Here is a 19,970-nt window from a genome sequence, read left to right as displayed (position 1 = left end):
GTCATGTTAATAGGTCATAGTACTAGCCCAGTTGCTATTTGGGGCGGCCTCTATCACTGAAGACATCTCCAGTTAGAGAGACTGGGCAGATGGTGTCAGGAATGCCTGAAGCTGCTACTCTGGAGCCTTGAGTAGATACCGAATAAACAGAGGTGACTGTAGGGAGAAAACCTGTTGCTGACATAATTCCTTGAAAAGATGGTCTCGACTCTGTCCTGGGAATTGAATACAAAGGCAAATACGCGGTTCCTTTACCTCCAGGAGCAGGCAGCCAGCAAGAGAGATGTTGTCACGCTCCACAGCCAGGTGCAGCGCCGAGCGCCCCGACTTCCGCTCCTGTGCATTGACGTCGGCCCCGGCGGCCACCAGCAGCAGCAGACACGCCATGCTGTTGCTCATCACGGCTATGTGAATGGCGTTTAGACCTGCGGCCCAAGCACAGGGACAGTCACGGAGCTGGAAGGCTGCTCACAAGATGGCAGAACTGGACCCTATGGAAGGAATGCTGTCAAGTTTCAGCACATCTAGTGTCTACTCCACACGGTGCTGTAAGTCTTTTGTCCTGCACGTACACCCACAGTCTCCTTGTACGTTCTCAGGAGACACAGAGCAAGTAAATCGTCTCTGGAGAATTGATGTTTTCCACGCTCAGGCCTCTGCTTTTTCCTCCTACTAACTGTTCTAAATCATCTTTAAGAAATTAGCTAGGGCGAGCAACAGAAATTCTCACAAGAGGCGACGAACTCCAGGTGACTAAGGAAAGCATTTTGAGGTGCAAATCAAATAACACACATTTATCAAATAGCGACCAATTGTTCAGAAAGCAGGCAGAGAAGGGTATACCACGATGTGTGATGGTCTCTTACCTTCCCCGTTAGGGTGGTCGATAAGTAGTGCTGCCTTTCTGTGCTTGAGTAAAACACTGAGAATTTTGTCTTGTCCTTCTTTGGCAGCTAGGTGCAAAACAGAGTTACCCAAGCGGTCCAGGAGGCTCAGGTCGGCCCCGGCCCTCAGTAAGTCCTCCACCACAGCCTCCTGCTTGGTGATCACGGCCAAGTGCAAGGGTGTCTGGGAAGTGGAGAAGGGGCAGGAGATACACTGGTCAGTGGTGAACACTGGAATCCATGGGCTTGGTTGCTGCCACTCCAATAGGTAGAGTCATTCCTCTGGGCTACTTCCCACAGATTAACGCCTAGCTTCTGCAAATGTTCCATATCCTGTGCTAATGCAGTGTGTGTGCTGGACTGCTGTCAGGCCATGCGATAATTAAGATTATTTTTATATTTACAATTCTTAAAAAAATTTTTTAAAAATATTTTTTATTCATTTTTGAGACAGAGATAGAGCATGAGCAGGGGAGGGGCAGAGAAAGAGGGAGACACAGAATCTGAAGCAGGCTCTAGGCTCTGAGCTGTCAGCACAGAGCCCAATGCAGGGCTTGAACTCACAAACTGTGAGATCATGACCTGAGCCAAAGTTGGATGCTTAACCAACTGAGCCACCCAGGCGCCTCCATATTTACAATTCTTAATAGCTTTCCTGTTTCTCATCACAGCCTGCTGATTGCTAATATGTTAATTCTTCTATTAATAAATGTAAGTTTATTGACTTTCTAGTAGGAATCTATCTTCTGCTAATTCTGTAGGTTAACAAATCAAAGCAAGGCTACAGGCTTACTGATGACGTTGACATGAACTACTCAATAGAAACTAATTAACAAAGGTGCTGTCATTCTATATTGCCATTGAAAATGAGTTTGCTAGGTTAAAAAATATTTTTCCATGGACTGGATCCATGAGACCAATCAATAGAACTCTAGCACCTCCATTTTATAACAGATGTCAAAGGGTTCTAAATGTCTTTTTTTCCCTCATTTTTTAAGTGTTTATTTATTTTTTATTTTTATTTTTAAATTTTTTTCTTAAATAGTTTATTGTCAAGTTGGTTTCCATATAACACCCAATGCTCATCCCAACAAGTACCTCTTTTTAAAAAATTAATTTATTTTGAGAGAGTGAGAGCATGAGTGGGGGAGGGGCAGAGCGAGAGAGGGAGACAGAGGATCCGAAGTGGGCTCTGTGCTGACAGCAGAGAGTCCATTGTGGGGCTCAAACCCATGAACTGCAAGATCGTGACCCAAGCCAAAGTCGGATGGACGCTTAACCGACTGAGCCACCCAGGCGCCCCAGGATTCTAAATGTCTTAACCAGGACAACAGAACTATCTCCTCAAGAGGGCTCAGAGGAACAAACGAGCTGAACCGCTGTCACTGAATAGGTGCATAAATAGTCCACTTGACTACTCTGCCCACAAAGTAGTGCCTCAGTGAATGCAAATGAGATGTTTTGCAAATTGAGTGTTTTCAAAATGAGCAAGGCAAACACGATCGGTTGAGAAAGTATCCTTCAAAGAACTGAAGTCACCGACGGAGAATGGCAATATATTTTTAAACAAATCAGTGTATTTCGCAGAAGTTTTACTTCCGAAATCCAGCCTGTCTAGTGACAACTTGCCTAAACTTTGTCCCTCTGAAAGCGATCGCCGGCCACAGCCGTGACAGCGGGTGAACCACAACACCCTGGGCAGCGCAGGACGACCACAGCGCAGGAGATGCTGGAAGATGCTCCCGCGGCTACGTCTCAGTTACAGTGATGATCTCACATAACACAAACAAGACAGGGTATTTGGCCAAATCTCCATTCTCTCCTACTTTTTTCATCTTTTACACCCCAGCTTGAAATAAAATGATGTCCTCAAAACTTTAGATACCGCAGCCAAGAGCCTTTTTCTCAAGAAATAAATATGTAAAAAAAAAAAAAAAAGAAGGCCTGTGTTTATTAATCTGAAGTGCTATTTGGGGGCGATGAAAAAAAGTCTGAAAGAGAATGACATTGTAAAAAAGAAGATCTGAAATTACAGAATATTTTACCATTCAGCAATTAGTAATTCTCTCTAGTTTTAGTATGATTTTTTTCATGTTATACAAATTCTGTTACCATGAGTAAAAGAAGCTTTTTTTAAAAAAGTTTTCTCCCACAAGTCTCACCAATTTTTCAATTTCTCAATTTCTAGGTGATTTCAGGATTTAGATCTTTAACCCCAGAATTATATAATATAGTGTGGATTGCAAGTGAGAGTATACTAAAATATCTATATATTTCAAATGTATACGTTTATGTAGCCAATATGTGGAAAAATACTTACAAATGCAATAGTTGTATTTGGGAGTGGGGTTGAGAGACTTGTATATTGCCAGGGAGGGCAACTTTTGATTTTCTAGCATAATTCCTTATGTACCATTTAAAGCACCATGAACATATATTATATTTACCAAAATTAAAAACATAAAAGAAAAAACCCACATGCATAACCCCCCCGCTAATGTTACAAAGGAATGTATGCAAACAAAATAATTCATATCCAACACACTGGAGTGGTTGTCTATGGTGGGGGAAGAAGATGAGGAGAGGGTTTAAAGGCAACAGATTTCAGAAATATTTTCAGAAGAATCCTAACTCTATACACTTGGATTATTTTGAGTGTATCTCCAGAGAGTGGGTGGAGCGAGCGATCTGATCATGACAGATGGTCACAGAAATGTACTAAGATTAGTGAATGGTATTTTGGGAGGTTGTCTAAGACAATTGCCAAATAATCCAAATTACTTAGAGAACTCTATCATTTTTCCATCAAGAATAGTTAACAGAGAAACTTTACGAAGATAAATGAGGCCAACTTTTAGCCTTTTCTGGTTCTCAGATCAAAGCTGCCATTGGGTATATGTTTGAGCCCTACAAGGCATACCAGGGGATCCAGAATCCTTACCCATGAATGAGAGCGGTGGTGAGTTGGGGGAAAAAAGGACCCTCCTGAGAGTCCCCATGTTAGAAGGCGTGGAAGTGTCAAAGGTGGTGGTTTTGAGATTTTTGGGTGTCTAGCATATCGGAGAGAGTCTCCATATACGTAACCAAATGATACAGTAAGGAGGTTAGCACATAATAAATCACGACTACTGATCCTGCTACGTGGTGTCCTTTGCAAGGCCTATTTATAAACAGAAAAACAAGTAATTCCTTGAATCTGACCTACGGGCAGTGAAGTTAAGCAGTCTCTGAAAAGAGGGCTGAGAAGTGACAGCATCCCGTTCCGTTTTATTTGTAAACTTGTGACAGTTGAGAGGAATGATCAGTCCTAAAGCCTGAGAGAATCAAGCTTTATGGGTCAGATGACTCTCCAAATACCAACAACCCCCAAGATGGTATGAGAATCTGAAGACATCCTTTAAATGTCTACCTAAAATTAGACTTCACTTTCATTGCTTTATATTATGAGTCAGTGAAGAATCTCCAACTTCATTCTTCCTTTGACATTAAGCATTAACGCCTTGGAAGGAGCCTAAAGCCTTACATCAAATGGGAAACTTACTTCCCTTCTCAGGAAACACCTATGCACAGATAAAAATCTAGGGACAGCCACATGTAAACATTTTAGTTCTTTTGCTTTGAGGAGACAAAAATGATTCACAACACCTGCTTTAACAATTGAGAACCGGAACGCGTACTTTACTGTGCAATTAGTTGCATATGATTGTTGTCCACATTTTTAGAATGACAGATATGCCTGGACCAGGCATCCGAGCACACCCTCCAGGCCAATGAGGGCTGGGAAGTCACTCTGGGTGCAGTGGAGGGAGGGAGAAAATGCGAAAGCTGACAAGGGGCCAGATCAGAAGACTGGGACCAAAGCCAGGTGGGCTAGGGTAAAGGCAAGCTAGGAGGGGGCTGTGCTCCTGGGCAGGAAATGGAGCAGCCCTGGTGGTAGTGCACCCCTTAGCCAGAGAGACGGGCCCAGGGCTCATGCTCCCAACACCAGCATCCAGGCTTTGGTTCTGCCAAGCAGAAGTTTCAATCTCCTTTCCTCACCTGAAGTCTGCACATGCCCACCAGGCAGCCTCACCGGGTCCCAGCTACCTTCTCTCTGCAGTATCTGCAGACTTCTGTAACAGGGTTCCTCGAGTTGCTTTTGAGCCCCCTTAATTCCTGTTCAAACCTGATCTGGGCAAAACTCTGGTGTTCTCTGTTTTCCTCAGTTTGAGCTGTCTTTCTGTTTTTGAAAGACTCTTTCTCTTCAAGCAACCTTTTTACCTTTCTGTATTCTGATTTCAGAACCCTTTATTTGATATACATTTAATCTAGATGTTGTCAAAATGTGTTTTAGCAGATGTTAAAATTCTTACAAATTATTGGCTTTCCAAACTTAATTTTTTTTCAATTGTATTTTTCTTGACAAGTATATATTTACTCTAGGTTCCCCTGTACTGCATATTTGAAAGCTGCTAAGGGAGTAGATCTTAAAAGTTCTTATTGAAAGAAAAAAGTTTGTAACTATGGGTGGTGACGGATGGTAAGTAAACTTATTTTGGTGATCATTTGAAATATATACAAATATCCAATCACTATATACCTTAAACTAATACAATGTTATATGTCAGTTATATTTCAGGTAAAAAAGAAAGAAAAAAGATGCTCAACATCATTCATCAGGGAAATGCAAATCAAAACTACAATGGGATATCACTTCACACCAGTGAGAAAGACTAAACAAAAACACAAGAAACAAGTGTTGGCGAGGATGTGGAGAAAAAGGAACCCTCTTGCACTGCTGGTGGGAATGCAAACTGGTGCAGCCACTGTGAAAAACAGTATGGAGATTCCTCAACAAATTAAACATAGAACTATCCTACAACCCAGTAATTGCACTACTGAGTATCTAACTCCAAAGTAAAAAAACACTAACTCAAGGGGATACATGCACCCCTATATTTATAACAGCATTATTTACAATGGCCAAACTATGAGAATAGCCCAAGTGTCCAATGACAGATGAATGGGCAAAGAAAATGTGGTATATATTTATATATAAATATATATATATATATATGGTATGTGTTATATATGTGGTACACACACACACACACACACACACACACACAGTGGAATATTATTCAGCCATAAAAAGAATGAAATCTTGCCTTATGCAACAACATGGATGGAGATACAGAGTATTATGCTAAGAGAAATAGGTCAGAGAAAAGCAAATGACAGATGATCCCATTCATATGCGGAATTTAAGAAACAAAACAAATGAGTAAAGGGCGGGGGGAGGAAGAGAGAGGCAAACCAAGAAACAGACTCTTAATCCCAGAAACAAACTGGTGGTAACCAAAGGGGGAAGTGGGTGAAGGGGATGGGGAAAATAGAGGATGGGGATTAAAGAGTATACCTGTTATAATGAAAAAAATACAACAAATTAAAAAAAGGAAAAAGAGAAAATGGGTCGACTCTTTGACAGATTTCTAAAGTTTAAACTTCGCCTTCTCCTGGCAGGAGTGTGGGATTTCTATTGTGGGGTGATTTCTATCACATTCATAGGTTAAAGGATCCTAAATCATAGATAATATTCCCAAGGAATGGGCTTTTAGGATATAACCTACACAACAAAGCACCATAGTTTTACTACTGTTAACATGATTAGAAATAACACGTATACACATGCACACACACACACACACACACACAAGCACGGTGGGTTTTTCTTCAGTTGGTGTTTCTGCTTACCTGGTAGAGATCATTTCTCATATTGATAATGTCATCAGAAATCAAACCAGATGTGACTTCTAGTAGGTCCCTCACAAGCTGAGCATGAAGATGGATGATTGCTAAGTGTAAGACACTGGGGGGAAAGAAGAGTGGTGATAATCAATTGGAGTGTTAGTGAAAAAAAAAAAGATGCCCAAGAAATGATCAGATTTGAAGACGAATCTGGCTCCCATACTTAAGTTTTACTTGGGCCCCAAATGTCTAGAATCTGAGGTGGGGATGTTCTGCCTACCCAGGCAGCTCCACTCATTTTCCATGCTTGCCTGGCCTCTGGGGGCATTTCGGTTTGACCCCTTGAGGTATAAATGCACTTGGGTTTGGAGGCAGAGAGACCTAAGTTCAATCCCAACTCCCTGCAGTGGTTTCAGCGCATTTTCTCCTCTAGCCTCTTCCTGGATTCCCTTTATATACAGATGATGTACGGAAAATGCCCAGCACTTCGAACTGTTCAGAAAAATGTAGTTACCTCACCTAGCCTTGCCGGCCTCCTCCAAAACACAGTGTGGTGGTTTTTTAAAGCTCTTCCCAGACCCCAAGAGGGGACAATAGGGTCAGGCTTTTAACTACTGGTAGAAGACTCGTGAGGCAAAGCTCTGAAGGAACATTGTGATTCTATTTCCCCCCTGCCTGGAATGGTCCTGCTCCTCTTCTCTGCCTAGACAATGCCTACTCCATCCTTCACATTCCAGTTCAAACCTCACTTCCTCTCTGAACTTCCTAGGCGGCCATGCTGACTCGCCTCAAGTTCACTGCTTGTTATGCAACTGTAGTTTTCTGTACAGCTTTCTCCCTCTCTGGCCCTTGACCTCGGGGCTGGTTCTCCCTGGGTCGGCCTTAAGCCCTGGCACACAATTTAGGTACTAAAATTGAGGCACACAATTTAGGCACTAGGGTCTTATACTAATAAGGTCAAAAATATTGGCAGGTGCCAAGCATCACTCCTAGGGACACAATGTTTTAATTATTAAAATAAACCCTTACTATTAAAAATAATTTGAAATGACGCAACACTAACAACAATGAAAGTTGTTTGGAGCTTCTATTTGCCAGAGCATCCTAAGTAGTTGACGTACATAATCTTATTTATCATAACAAGAAGCCCTGTGAGGTAGGTAACATTATCCTCATTTTTCAGATGATGAAACTTGGACTTGTGGCTATAAGAGAACTCAACCCAGGTCATATAACTAGTGAGTGGAGAAGCTGGGAGCCCAGCCCAGGTCCACCTGGCTCCAAAGCCATCTCTTAATCCCTTAAGCCATCTTGCTGAAGGGGTACATGGGCCCTGCTCTGTCAAGTTGCCGATGGACACCTAAGATAATGAACACTCCAAAGTACGGACAGATTGTGATACAGAGCACACTCCAAGTATTGAATGGTGCAGGACAGCTGGGATTTGAGGCACAGCCTCGATTTTCTCCAAACGAAAAATATTCGGGGTCATTTTATTCAAGTCTCTATCTTAGCAAGAGCAAGGGTAAAATTTTACCAGGGATTAACCTTGGCACGGGAGGGCCTCAAAAACTAACTTATGACTTCATTACTTGAGAGAGTAAAGGAATGATGTCAAGATGTCACTATTGTCTCTTGAAATGTGAGACTGGAAGAAGCCATCTAAAAAGGGCCTCAATTCTGACGCAGTCATGATGCACATATACCAAGAAAAGGTCATACTTCAAAACTGCCTAGAAATTTCCATGTGCAGCTCAGCATTTCATAGCAGAAGTACGTTCCCCCTCCCCCTTAAATCCTCACACCCTCATGGGAATTTCCCCAACACCAGAACTTCTTTTCTTTTCTTCATTGTATTTGCTGTGATGACTAATGGCTAGGGGATTCAGATTATTAGCTGAGTGGGACAGGTTCAATGAAAACGAGACCTGAGCTGTGAGGATCAACAGTTTTCCCTTGTCTGCATTCTCATGAGGCTCCTCTTTGGCCTCTCCACATCACCCATCTCTGTCCTCTAACTGTGGCAAGCCCCGGGAGCCTGCTTGCAGGAGTATGTTTGGGGTCCTAGGAGGGGACTCTAAGTATTCGTGTTCCGCCTGGGTGGGGGAGGTCACCTCCTCAGTCCCTCCATATGTGTCCTCACACATGCGTGTGTCTTCCCCTCAATGCACCCACCCACTTCAATGCATGTGCCCCAAAATCTTTTCCACAACCCTCCCTTGATATACGAGCAGCCTTTCCCGACTTCTACGTGCTCATCTTTCTCAGGCTCATCAGTGCAGAGGTCCCTTAAAATGTCACTTGAAACCCAGTTGTTCTGTCTTGGTTAACTGCTTTCTCTTGTGGTTCCATGTTATTGAGTGCTAATTGGATTCTTTAACCCTGTAAAAGCGTTCTGCTGCTCGCAGCCTCGCCCGAGGAAGGCTGTGCCGGTTCCTCTCATACTGTATAACAAGGCCGGTGGTTATACCACATCCTTGGTTACGCTGCAAGGAATGAGAACAAAGGTCTCTGTTTGAAACCCTGAGGTTGGCACTTTCCTAAAGCGTTTGATTCAGTTTTTTAACTGAGGTTGAAAACATAGCACTCAGGAGCTCCTCTACAGAAAAGGGCTTCTCAGTGTTGACACTATTTTAGGAAAGTTTTAGATAAGGTCCTTGACTCGACTCTGAGGACTGTTGTCTCCTGTTATTCTCACAGGCTTTTGAGATCGTTTTAGGAGACTCGATGAGAGGACTCAGAGAACCGTTTTAGAAAGAAGCCAGGTGCTTTGCAAATATAAGCTCAGTAACAGCAGAAACGGAGGCATGCTGATTGGAATGTTGGACTCCCACACAGCGTGGGTTACGGCCATCACAGGAGTCTGTCTGATCCAGTCCCAGACTGGTAATCAGTAGCCGAGGCAGTAGGGAAGGAGCCAGTAACTGGGAAAGAATGACAATTATCTCTTACTTGTTTTGCTACCGTGGTTGTTGTGCTGTCTTTACTGGGCTTTTTCTTGGGGTCACTACTAGGATACCTGTGCAGCTGGGGTAATAAGTGCTTTTGGGACTGGGTTGGACCAAACTTTATTATTATCTCATTTCGGTAAAGAAAGCAGATGTTATTAATCCAATAAATTAATAGGTGTTTATCAAGTTTTATTCCAAACGCTATCCCAATAAATAAAGCAAGGTTTTTGAAAAAGTACCATTCCCCGCACACATCTTAGTCTTCTTGCCCAGAATGATGTACTCATAGATGAGGACTTAAGTGTTCTAATGTCCAACAGGTGGGAACTGCAGCCCCGAAGAAGCAAATTATGGATTCACCCTCACTGATACATGACTGTCCGTGACAGTTTCCCAGTTACAGGACCCAATACCTTTAAGCAATTCTTTTTTATCTCTGGCCGGTATGCATATGGTGATTTTCTCACCTCCCTACCCTAAAACAACCTTTGTTTGCAGAAGACGTGACTTACCTGTCCCCATTCTCATCCTGCACTGCAGTGAGATGGCGCTGGACAGCCAGCAGCATCTTCACATCTCCTGTCACCGCGTAGTCAAAAAGGGCATTGGCATGCCGCTTGGCCAGCTGCATAGCCTTCTCTAGGAAGAGGTCATCTGCAAGGCAATGGGCACAATCACAGTGGAGATTCCTAGACTTGCTCTGCGTGTGTGGCATGCCTGGGGCCGAAACCATCGGCATCAGTGTTCTGATACCTCGGCACTCATTGCTTTAGTTGCAAACGCTCCTTTCAGTGCTTCCGCATTGTGTTCACGAGCAAAAGCACGACTGGCCACTGGCTTACTGACAAGCACAGAGGCTGATCCGAAAAATCTGTCTGTGGTTTGTTAGGGGAAAGAAATTTAGGTAGGTCTGTTATTTCAGGGGGAGCAATCAGTCTCCAAATAATGTTGATTGGCTGGACTATGTTGTAAACCATCAACCTCTTGATGAAATAATCCTTCATCGGAGTCTTTAACAACTGTCTCGTTAGGCAAAGTGTCAAAAACCACAGTCTCTGCCGCAGACAGACTTTCCCTAAGCCATCGGTGTTCATGTGAAGTTTGCTTCCTGAAGGTCAGGGGAAGGCAAATTTGGACCTGCGGGCCAAAACCAGTTTGTGGCCTGTTTTTATATGGTCCCCTACCTAACCATGCTTTGTACGTTTTTAAAGTGATATTAAAAAAAATAATAATACGTGATAGAGACCGTAAGTGGTCGCCGAGCTGAAATATTTGCTGTCTTTCCCTTCCTTTTCTCTAATGAGTACTGGTTCAAAATAATGTGCAAAGTGTACTGTCCCTCTTAATCCTAATTGATCAAAGAGGGCATCAGCGTACAAGGAAACGTTCTCATTTTCAGGCAAAGTTCTACTTCAGGGTGATGGTCCAACCCTGCAGTCTAGAGGAAGAAGACTACTGAAGTTACGGAAACTTCTCTACTATCTGTGGTAGAAATGAATTAGATGATCTCCCACGATACCCTAAAACTGCATAATTATGACTGGAGAATGCATATGCGTATTCCAGTACTTTATCAGAGATAATATGGGGAAAATGGAAATCTCAGTGTGAATAAAATGCTCTGACACGTGCTTCTCAAAAGGCATACAGGACTCTGAAGAGTACACTGAACAAGACAGTAATATATCGTTTTTAGATTAACAGAAAATACACTGGTCTTCTGGCAATAGCTGCTACACCCCGAACCAACCAATCCCCTCACCAGTCAATACAATGTAATCGTGTGTGTGCTCACTTACCCTGAAACCTGAAGTTCTCTTCCTTTCCTCCTACTGTATACGTCAGGGCAAGCTCATTTTCTCTAGTGCCAGGCTCCTTATTTTGTTCTGTGGGTTCAGTTACTTTCCTAGAGAGGTTCACTGCCTCTCTGTCCACACTCTTGCCACAACTCTCAGGGTCATTTTTAGATGGGGAGTCTATGGTTCCTAAGATAAAAGTAGAAACATCAGCGTTTTCTCACTAAATTCTATTAAGTTATAATTCACTGTTTCAGTGAAGGTCAGATAAAAGTTAGGAGGCAAGTTCACTGCAAAAGGAAAAGAAAAACAATAATCTGAAATTCCTTTTAAAATAGCCATATCATAAATAACCTGTTTTGGAGCTATTTTAAACTCTCACTTCTAAAAGACACATTTTTATGGAGTTATAAGTGACATATTCCAGGGGCACCTGGGTGGCTCCGTTGGTTGAGCGGCTGACTTCAGCTCAGGTCATGATCTGGTGGTCTGTGGGTTCGAGCCCCATGTCAGGCTCTGTGCTGGCACTTCAGAGCCTGGAGCCTGCTTCTGATTCTGTGTCTCCCTCTCTCTCTGCCCCTCCCCTGCTTGCTCTCTGTCACTGTCTCTCTCTCAAAAATAATAAACATTAAAAAAATAAATGACATATTCCATTAGTTTCAGGTGTGCAGTATAATGATTTGATGTTTGTATATACTATCAAATGATCACCACAGTAAGTCTGGTTACCATCAGTCAGCACACACAGCTATAATTTTTTTTCTTGTGATAAGAACTTTAAAGATCTTAAAAAGATTTCATATACACTTCTAAAAACTTACATTTCATTCTGTTTATTTGTGAAGGAGAAAAATGAAATAAAGCTCTTCTGTGAATTTTAGGGTAGTGGAATTTTTAGCGCTTAAATAGAAACAGAGGAGTTAGGGGCACCTGGGCAGCTTAGTCAGTTAAGTCTCCAACTTTGGTTCAGGTCATGATCACATAATTTGTGAGTTCGAGCCCTGAAACGGGCTCTGCACTGACAGCTCAGAGCCTGGAGTCTGCTTCAGATTTTGTGTCTCCCTCTCTCTCTGCCCCTCCCACTCTTGTATTCTGTTTCTTTTCTGTCTCTCAAAAATAAATAAATGTTAAAAGTTTTTTAAAATAAAATATAATAATAAAAAAACCCCAGGAGTTATGGGGTGCCTGGGTGGCTCAGTCCAACATCCGACTTGATTTTGGCTCAGGTCATGATATCATGGTCACAAGATTGAGACTCATGTGGGGCTCCTCACTTAGCCTAGACTCTGTGTAAGATTCTCTCTCTCTCTCTCTCTCTCTCTCTCTCTTTCTCTCTCTCTCTTCCTCTGTCCCTCTCCCTCACTCATGGTCTCTCTCTCTCTCTCTCAAAAACAAACAGGAATTATTCTTTTCCTAATGCTAATTAACCAAGCAAGTTGTTAAGACGTAATATCAAGTCACATTCTACAGTTTGGGAGCCACTTGGCACGCCATTTCTGTGCTCTTTCTAGTCTGATCATATTATCTGACAGGTACTATGAGAGCACCTATGTTTTCTGAGTAGAACTGGTTCAAATCCAGGTTCTGCCAATAACAGATATGTGTGTTCGGTGAGTGAATGAACCTTTCTGAACGTCGATGTCCTCTGTCCATAAAATGGAGATACTACTATTTTCCCTACAGAGCAATCAGGAAGATTACAGTTAAAAGATGTAGAAGCAACACCTGACATAAAACAGGCACTCACTATGTGGGAAGGCTTCATTGTATTCTGTCCTCAGTGATACACTGGAATGGACATGGAACATAAGCTATGAACACACATGGCATGACTACTGCACATAAAGGATGTATTTGAGGGGAAAGGTCATCCCTATAAAATTCAAAATGTCTTCAAAAGTGTAGTATTTGACTACATGGCTGAGAAACAATGAAATCTGGCNGAAAAAAAGTAAGTTTGGTGACTTTTTTGGTCAAGTCTCTCTGTATGTCCTTTTTTAATGCTCTTTTCTTCCCCTTGTTCATGCCACTTAAGAAGGAAATATATAAGTATAAACATAGGATTGGAAATAGAATTTATATTTGCCACAGGAAATAACATTTTTTTGCATGAGTATCTTCTTAGTTTATTTCCATTTATCCATTTTTTTCAAGATGACAATGTGATAAGTAATAATATAAAACTTTTAAATTTTTATCCTTTTCTCACTATTAAAAAAAAAAATTTACTTACCATGTTTCATCCCAGCATTAGATTTAGTGGTTCCAGGATGGAAGGTAATTCCACCGTATGTAGGGAATCCATAGTGGGGGAAGCCATACCCTGCAATGGCAAGCAAAACAACTGAAACCTCATGATGTGTGTATGTGTGTGTGTGTGTGTGTGTGTGTGTGTGTGTGTGTGTATGTGTGTTTTACGAAGACTCAGCAAAGTTTGGTGTCCTTCCCTCAGGTGAGCACAGGCTTTGCTGTGGGAAGGCAGAGTGCACGACATGGTGCTTCCATTGTGAGTCAGTAAGACTTACTGGGGCTGGGGGTGGGGAATGATCAGAATTCCACTCTGACCAAGTTTCCACTTTGGCAACTCAGGTAATGCCCAGGCCTGGGGCAGCATGGAGGAGCTCACCCTGGAGAAAGGGTCCCATTGCTGTGTGGGAGTGGTCACCACCCAAACTCAGACTTGTTGACACAGAGGCCCTTGAAATAACGTCTGGTGGGAAAAACTGAACCAAACAAAATACAGAAAAAGTACCAAGTCCTCAAGGAAACATGACCATACTGGGCATGTTCACGCATTTTTGGTGGAAACATAAAGTTGTGCATAAAACTCTTTGGGGAAGCAGCTGGTATTAGATATTATACTCCCTGCCACTGTTATTTTACTTCAAAGAATCTAATTTACAAAAACAATCTGGAGTAAAAGAAAAACAACATGGACAAAGGAGTTCAGTAAAAAAAACAATAAAAAACAGGAAATGCATTCAAGCAAGTGATACTATTGTGTATTCACGTGATGAAATACGAGTCATTAAAATAATGCTTAAAAAATTATGCTTACATAATATTTTTATTACCATGGAGGAAATGCTTATGTTAACCCGTTAGGGAAAAGCAGCATATATAACTCCAAATACACAATCATGAAGTGATGGTAATAAATAACTAATATAGGTAAATAGATTAAATACAATGCATTATGAGGATCACAGCTGTACTCATAAAAATACAAAAAATAAATACTATAATGTTTGCACAGAATTAAATCAGAAAAATGTTAACCTTTGACAGTGGAGTTTTACGTATCTTCAGATTTTCTACAATGTTAGTATATATAATATGAAATCCTTTCAATGTTTCCAAAGAAAATCAAGACAAGTATAGAAGGAGAGAAGGAAGGATGGGAGGGAGGAAGAAAATACACCAAAGCATTAATAGACACATTCTTCCGATAACTGAACTTGGGTGACTTTTTTTCTTCTTATAGTTTTTTGATATTATCTACATATTACAAAATGAATATGCATTTCTTTGCAAAAAATATTTATTGAAATTTTAATTAATTTCATATGTCATACTCCGTAATGTCACAGCCACTCAACCCACAGGCGATCTGGGTTGAAAATTCTAGCCCCTCCAACATGAAAAGCTGTAGAAAGAGTAGACTTAACTCGTACCTGGACCCGTACTTCCAGCACCCCCTCCTCCACCGCCACTGCCAAACATGCCTCCGCCTCCAGCTCCGGCACCACTACCGCCGCCGAAACTATCTGAGAAATTAGGCATGAGCTTCTGCCGTTTCCTCTGCACTTCCTCTTTATCTGTAGTTAAAGGAAGAGAAACCAGAGGAGAAAAGACTGATTCAATTCCACAACTAGCCACAGAGAGAATATTGATTCTGACTATATTTTTAAATATCTTAAAGGGAAACAGAAATCACCCAAGGAGGAAGAGATGCCCAATTTCAAGAAGCATTGTATTTATTCCAATGGATATGAAGACTGAGAACCAGCCTCAGAGAAACCACAGAACAGTACACACCCAAATCCTCTCTACAGTGAAGAAACAACAGTTTCTTAAGCCCCTAGCATCATTCAAATTGGTGAAAGACTAGATTTCCCATCAATTATTAAGATACTGGAGATACCGGAGAAGAAAAATGATATTGAGCATTTTCATTCGGTCATACACACAACTATTGCTAACCAACCAACTTTTATAATGCATCTACTGTGAACTAAGTGCTGGGGAGATAGAGAAGAATGAATACGGTCTTTGCTGCCAAGAACCCTCCATCCAGTATAATTTAAAGGGGGAAAGACTGAGGAGAGACAGCATCATGAAGCTCTATATGTTAAATTCATGGTTGTAAATTAGCGTTCCAGGGGTTCAAGGGAGAACTTCCAGGAAGTACCTATGAGCTGGAAAATTTAGGGAAGGGTTTCCAGGATCCACTTTATATCAGGAGAGGGCAAAGGGAGGATGTTCTGAAAGTGGGATGTAGAGGCAAAGTAATGAAGGAAAGAATGTGCACTGTGTGCTTATGAGAGCTGCATGGAGCAGTCTAGCTGAAGTGAGAGTTTTAGCATAAGAAAGTCTTGAGAAATGGGCTGACTGGGACCACATGGTAGAGTTCCTGGATTGTGAACCTAAGAGGTTTACAAGCAGAAGGGCCACTGGCTGTTTCGGAACTGGGGGATGATGCGGACACGGTGCTATTTTAGGAAGATTCATCCGCCACTGGTGTGTAGGACAAAACAAAAGAGTCAAAGTGAGAGGCAGGGACAGTGCAGATGGAGGGGGAAAGGGGCTGTTCCTTAGTGGTCACCACGATAATACAGATGGGTTGACCCCAGGAATGCAGTGAAAGAGGGATTGGTAGTCATTGGTGACTGAGGAGATATGGGAGGCCGAAAAGTCTAAGACTTGACCTAAAACACAATGATGCCCTCTGAGATTTTTGACTGTCCAGGTCTAGAGACTATTCAGACTGTCTTCCCTCATTCTTTGTGTAGTTGCAGTTTTTCTTTTGCTTCTCACTATCGGTTGTTCTCAGCCCACTGCCATTGTGGTCCATTATCGAGTTCTTGTTTCTTCTTTCTGTTTCCCTTTCTCTTCTCTCATTTTCCTACCATGTATTTTTCTTTCTCCCTTCTCTCTTTTGGACTGAAAAGGTGATGGAAAGTTTCTGTTTAAATAAACAGCCAATGTGGTATTCTTCTCTTTATTTTTTTTTCAATCAGCAGCCTGATAGTTAACAATTGTCCTTTTTCCAATTCTTCAATGTTAGTTTTGGCCATTGCTTATGTTCAGCTCTCCACTTATTTCTAATTCTGTGGTTGTTTCAGTCATCGCAGGGCTCAAAAGAATGCTTTTACTGATTATTCCAGTCACCTGAGCGCAGCTGGAAGACTGAAAAATGGAAAAGTAGGATAGCAAAATACCCTTAAAATAATCCTTTAAAAATGGATCATGTCCAGACTTGTTAGGAAGAAGGCCAATGTGGGTCAACTTTGAAGAGAACATGCTTCTACTAGAAATGGTTGACCTCAAAGTAGAGAAACTTTACAAATTTCCTTTTCAAAGGTTTTGAACAGATTGATAAAAATTTTCCATCAATTGCACTATAACCAACTAATAGTCATACTTATTACTCATCCTGTAAATTGGGGATCTCACATATAATATTAGTTCATCAGAAATATGAAGCACAAGAGGGAAGCAGACAACTTATTCATCCTCAGGTATAAATGTTATCTGCTGACGTGTTTTACCAAAGCAATCATTCAGTATTTGCTGTGTACTTTTTTCTTTTATAAAACAAAGATATTCAATGCTTATATTTCACTGTAAATGGGAATTTCTGAGTCACTTTAAGAATAGTAACTATTCTACATCCATTAAGATTTCAATGACAAGAAACCGATACAGATTATTTCATTAGGACAAGTTTTTAAATAAAAGAACCTGCCTGAATTTCCCTGGAATTGAACATGGAGATATTCTTGTTGCTTTCATGTATCTTTGTGGTCTGCCTCTGACAGTGGCACCATGGGTTGTACCATGAAACATCAACCTATTCTGGAAGGGACCTAAGTGGTCATTCACTACAAGCCCTCCTTTTACAGAAGAGGAAACAAAAGCTAGGATGATTTAGGGACTTGTCAGAGGTCAGGGCAGAGTGAATATCAGATCCAAAGTCCAGTGAGGTTTCCATTCTATTAGGCTGCCATTCTTTTGGAAACTTGCCAAAATATCTTTGCTTCCTTTAATAATAGATGATTGTAGATAATAGTTTAGTTCACAAATGTAGATAAACTTTTAGTCTCCACCCCGTTTTGATATGTGTATGCCTTAAAAAGTACCTCATTCTTGTTTTTCGGGTTCTAGTATAATAGTATACTAGATGTCTGCATCTATCCTACCATTCCTTTCATTACTTAAAGATTATGATTCCACTTCTTCTGAATCTACACCTTTTCTGATTGAATAACTCGCATGGTCTTTTTTTGCAGCTCCTCAACTACCTTCTTCCCTTGCCAGTTCTCCCTCTCTTGATTATTTAAATTGTCTTCCCTGAGCCCAACCACCTCCATGACATTTTCATGAGGTGCAATGTCAATAACTATACCAGGTGTCGAGTTCTGGGATGGATGATTCTGTACAATGAGAGGAATATGTTACGTTTCTTTGTCTGATGTCCTCCTTGATGGCACCAACAAATTAATAGCCTTTGGGATGAGGACGGCAACTTGGTTGGTCAATCAGTAAGTCAGTTCTCCTAAGAGGCAAAATATGGAAGCAGCCCAAGTGTCCATCAATTGATGAATGGATATAGAAAATGTGGTGTGTGTGTGTGTGTGTGTATTTATATTCATAATGGAATATTACTCAGCCACAAAAAAGAATAAGATTTTTGTCATTTGCAATGACATGGATGGAGCTACAGAGTATTATGCTAAGCAAAACAAGTCAGTCAGAGAAAGACAAACACCATGATTTCACTCATATGTGGAATTTAAGAAACAAAACAAATGAGCAAAGAGAAAAGAAACAAACAAAAAACAACCCCTGAAATATAAAAACAAACTGGTGGTTACCAGAGGGGAGACTGACAGGGGTATGAGTGAAATTGGTGAAGAGGATTAAAAGTATATTTACCACGATAAGCACTGAGTAATGTATAAAATTACTGAATGCTGTACACCTAAAACTAATATAACACTATGTGTTAACTAAATGGAATTAAAATTAAAACTTAAAAAAAAAGTCAGCTCTCAGATATATCTCAGCATCTACTATATGACATCTACTAAGGGCGCCTAGCTATCTCAGCAAGGACATAACTCCTGATCTCAGGGTCGTGAGTTCAAGCCCCACATGGGCATTGAGTTTACTTAAAACAAAATAAAATATATGACACCTACTGTTTTAGATGTTGGAAATGTACCAATGAACATGAAAAGCCAAATCTATGACCTAAAGAATATTCGTATTGGAGGTTGGAAGAAGACAATAGACATAAATTTATTGATAAGACCATTTTACTTACTGATAAAAATAATGAAAACACAAAATTGACACAGGGAGTGACTGCAGGGGCTGGGGCAGTGGAAGGCATGTTCAATGACCTCTGAGAAATGTACACAAAGATTCCCTGGGTTGTATAGTTTGGATTCATTTTCATACACTTACTCTTATATTAAATGGCCTGTTACTTTTCTTTTTTTTTTTTTAAATATTTACTTTTGAGAGAGAGAGAGAGAGCAGAGGAAAGGCAGAGAAAGGGAGAGAGAGAGAATCCCAATCTGTGCTGACAGCGCAAAGACTGATGCAGGGTGCAAACTCGTGAACCGTGAGATCATGACCTGAGCCGAAATCAAGAGTTGGATACTTAACTGACTGAGCCGCCCAGGCACCCCGGCCTGCTATTTCTCTGACTGGTCATATGTCTGGTGTGATTATTTCTCCTTGTGATATTTCACCTTGGGATTTTACAGTCCAGAAGGTTTTATTAACTAAGGAAATTTGTTACCTTCAATAAAACAGTTCCAATCTCACAATGACTAAATATATGTCACAATATATGCTGGCCATTCTTTCTGTGGAGCTCAACTTCTAACTTATTTTTCCAGATGGTTCTTCTTATTTGTTTGTATTACATGGTGCTTTTAGCCAGTGATAGCCTGGAAGTGCTTGAAGCATACAGGTGGGAATCTGAACTTGCAGGAGACCCCATTCTCTAACCCCATCATCTGAATCCTATTACGAATGAACATCCAAACATGTCCCTGCCGTATCTTACTCTTTTGATGAACAGATACCACTGGAAAAGGTAGACTGGTGGCCTAGAAACCAAACTCAGCTTTGAATGTTTCTCCATGCATACATGTGTAGGTAATCTGGAAATCCTTTTAAACATAATTCTCTGTGTTGAAAAAAACAGACATTATGTCAAGACATATTTTAGGAGAATAAATCTATTTTTTTCCCTCAGAAAGTCCAAAAAATTTGCCATATTTCTCTCCTGTGTCTATTAAAAAATGTTTAATAGAAAGCAGTGATTTTATGCACTTTATGCACACTGAGGCATTTGGAAAATCTCAGGCTGCCAC

General features: G+C 41.1%; 1 protein-coding gene across 2 annotated transcripts in view; it reads right to left on the bottom strand.

The window, feature by feature from the left end:
* The window catches only part of NFKB1 (nuclear factor kappa B subunit 1), a 115,644-nt gene that overhangs the window by 10,173 nt on the left and 85,501 nt on the right, over positions 1-19,970 (bottom strand). For both annotated transcript variants that reach the window (XM_077755750.1, XM_077755751.1), the window contains exons 12-18: positions 15,033-15,176; positions 13,592-13,681; positions 11,362-11,547; positions 10,075-10,216; positions 6,618-6,732; positions 867-1,068; positions 256-425 (exon numbers count right to left, since the gene is read on the bottom strand). In XM_077755750.1, the coding sequence (XP_077611876.1) occupies positions 256-425; positions 867-1,068; positions 6,618-6,732; positions 10,075-10,216; positions 11,362-11,547; positions 13,592-13,681; positions 15,033-15,176 (1,049 nt within the window). The remainder of the gene's footprint in view (positions 1-255; positions 426-866; positions 1,069-6,617; positions 6,733-10,074; positions 10,217-11,361; positions 11,548-13,591; positions 13,682-15,032; positions 15,177-19,970) is intronic.

This window comes from Crocuta crocuta, unplaced genomic scaffold, assembly GCF_008692635.1.
Source record: "Crocuta crocuta isolate KB4526 unplaced genomic scaffold, BGI_CrCroc_1.0 scaffold92, whole genome shotgun sequence".
Lineage (NCBI taxonomy): Eukaryota > Metazoa > Chordata > Mammalia > Carnivora > Hyaenidae > Crocuta > Crocuta crocuta.
This window is presented reverse-complemented; position numbering and strand designations above follow the sequence as displayed.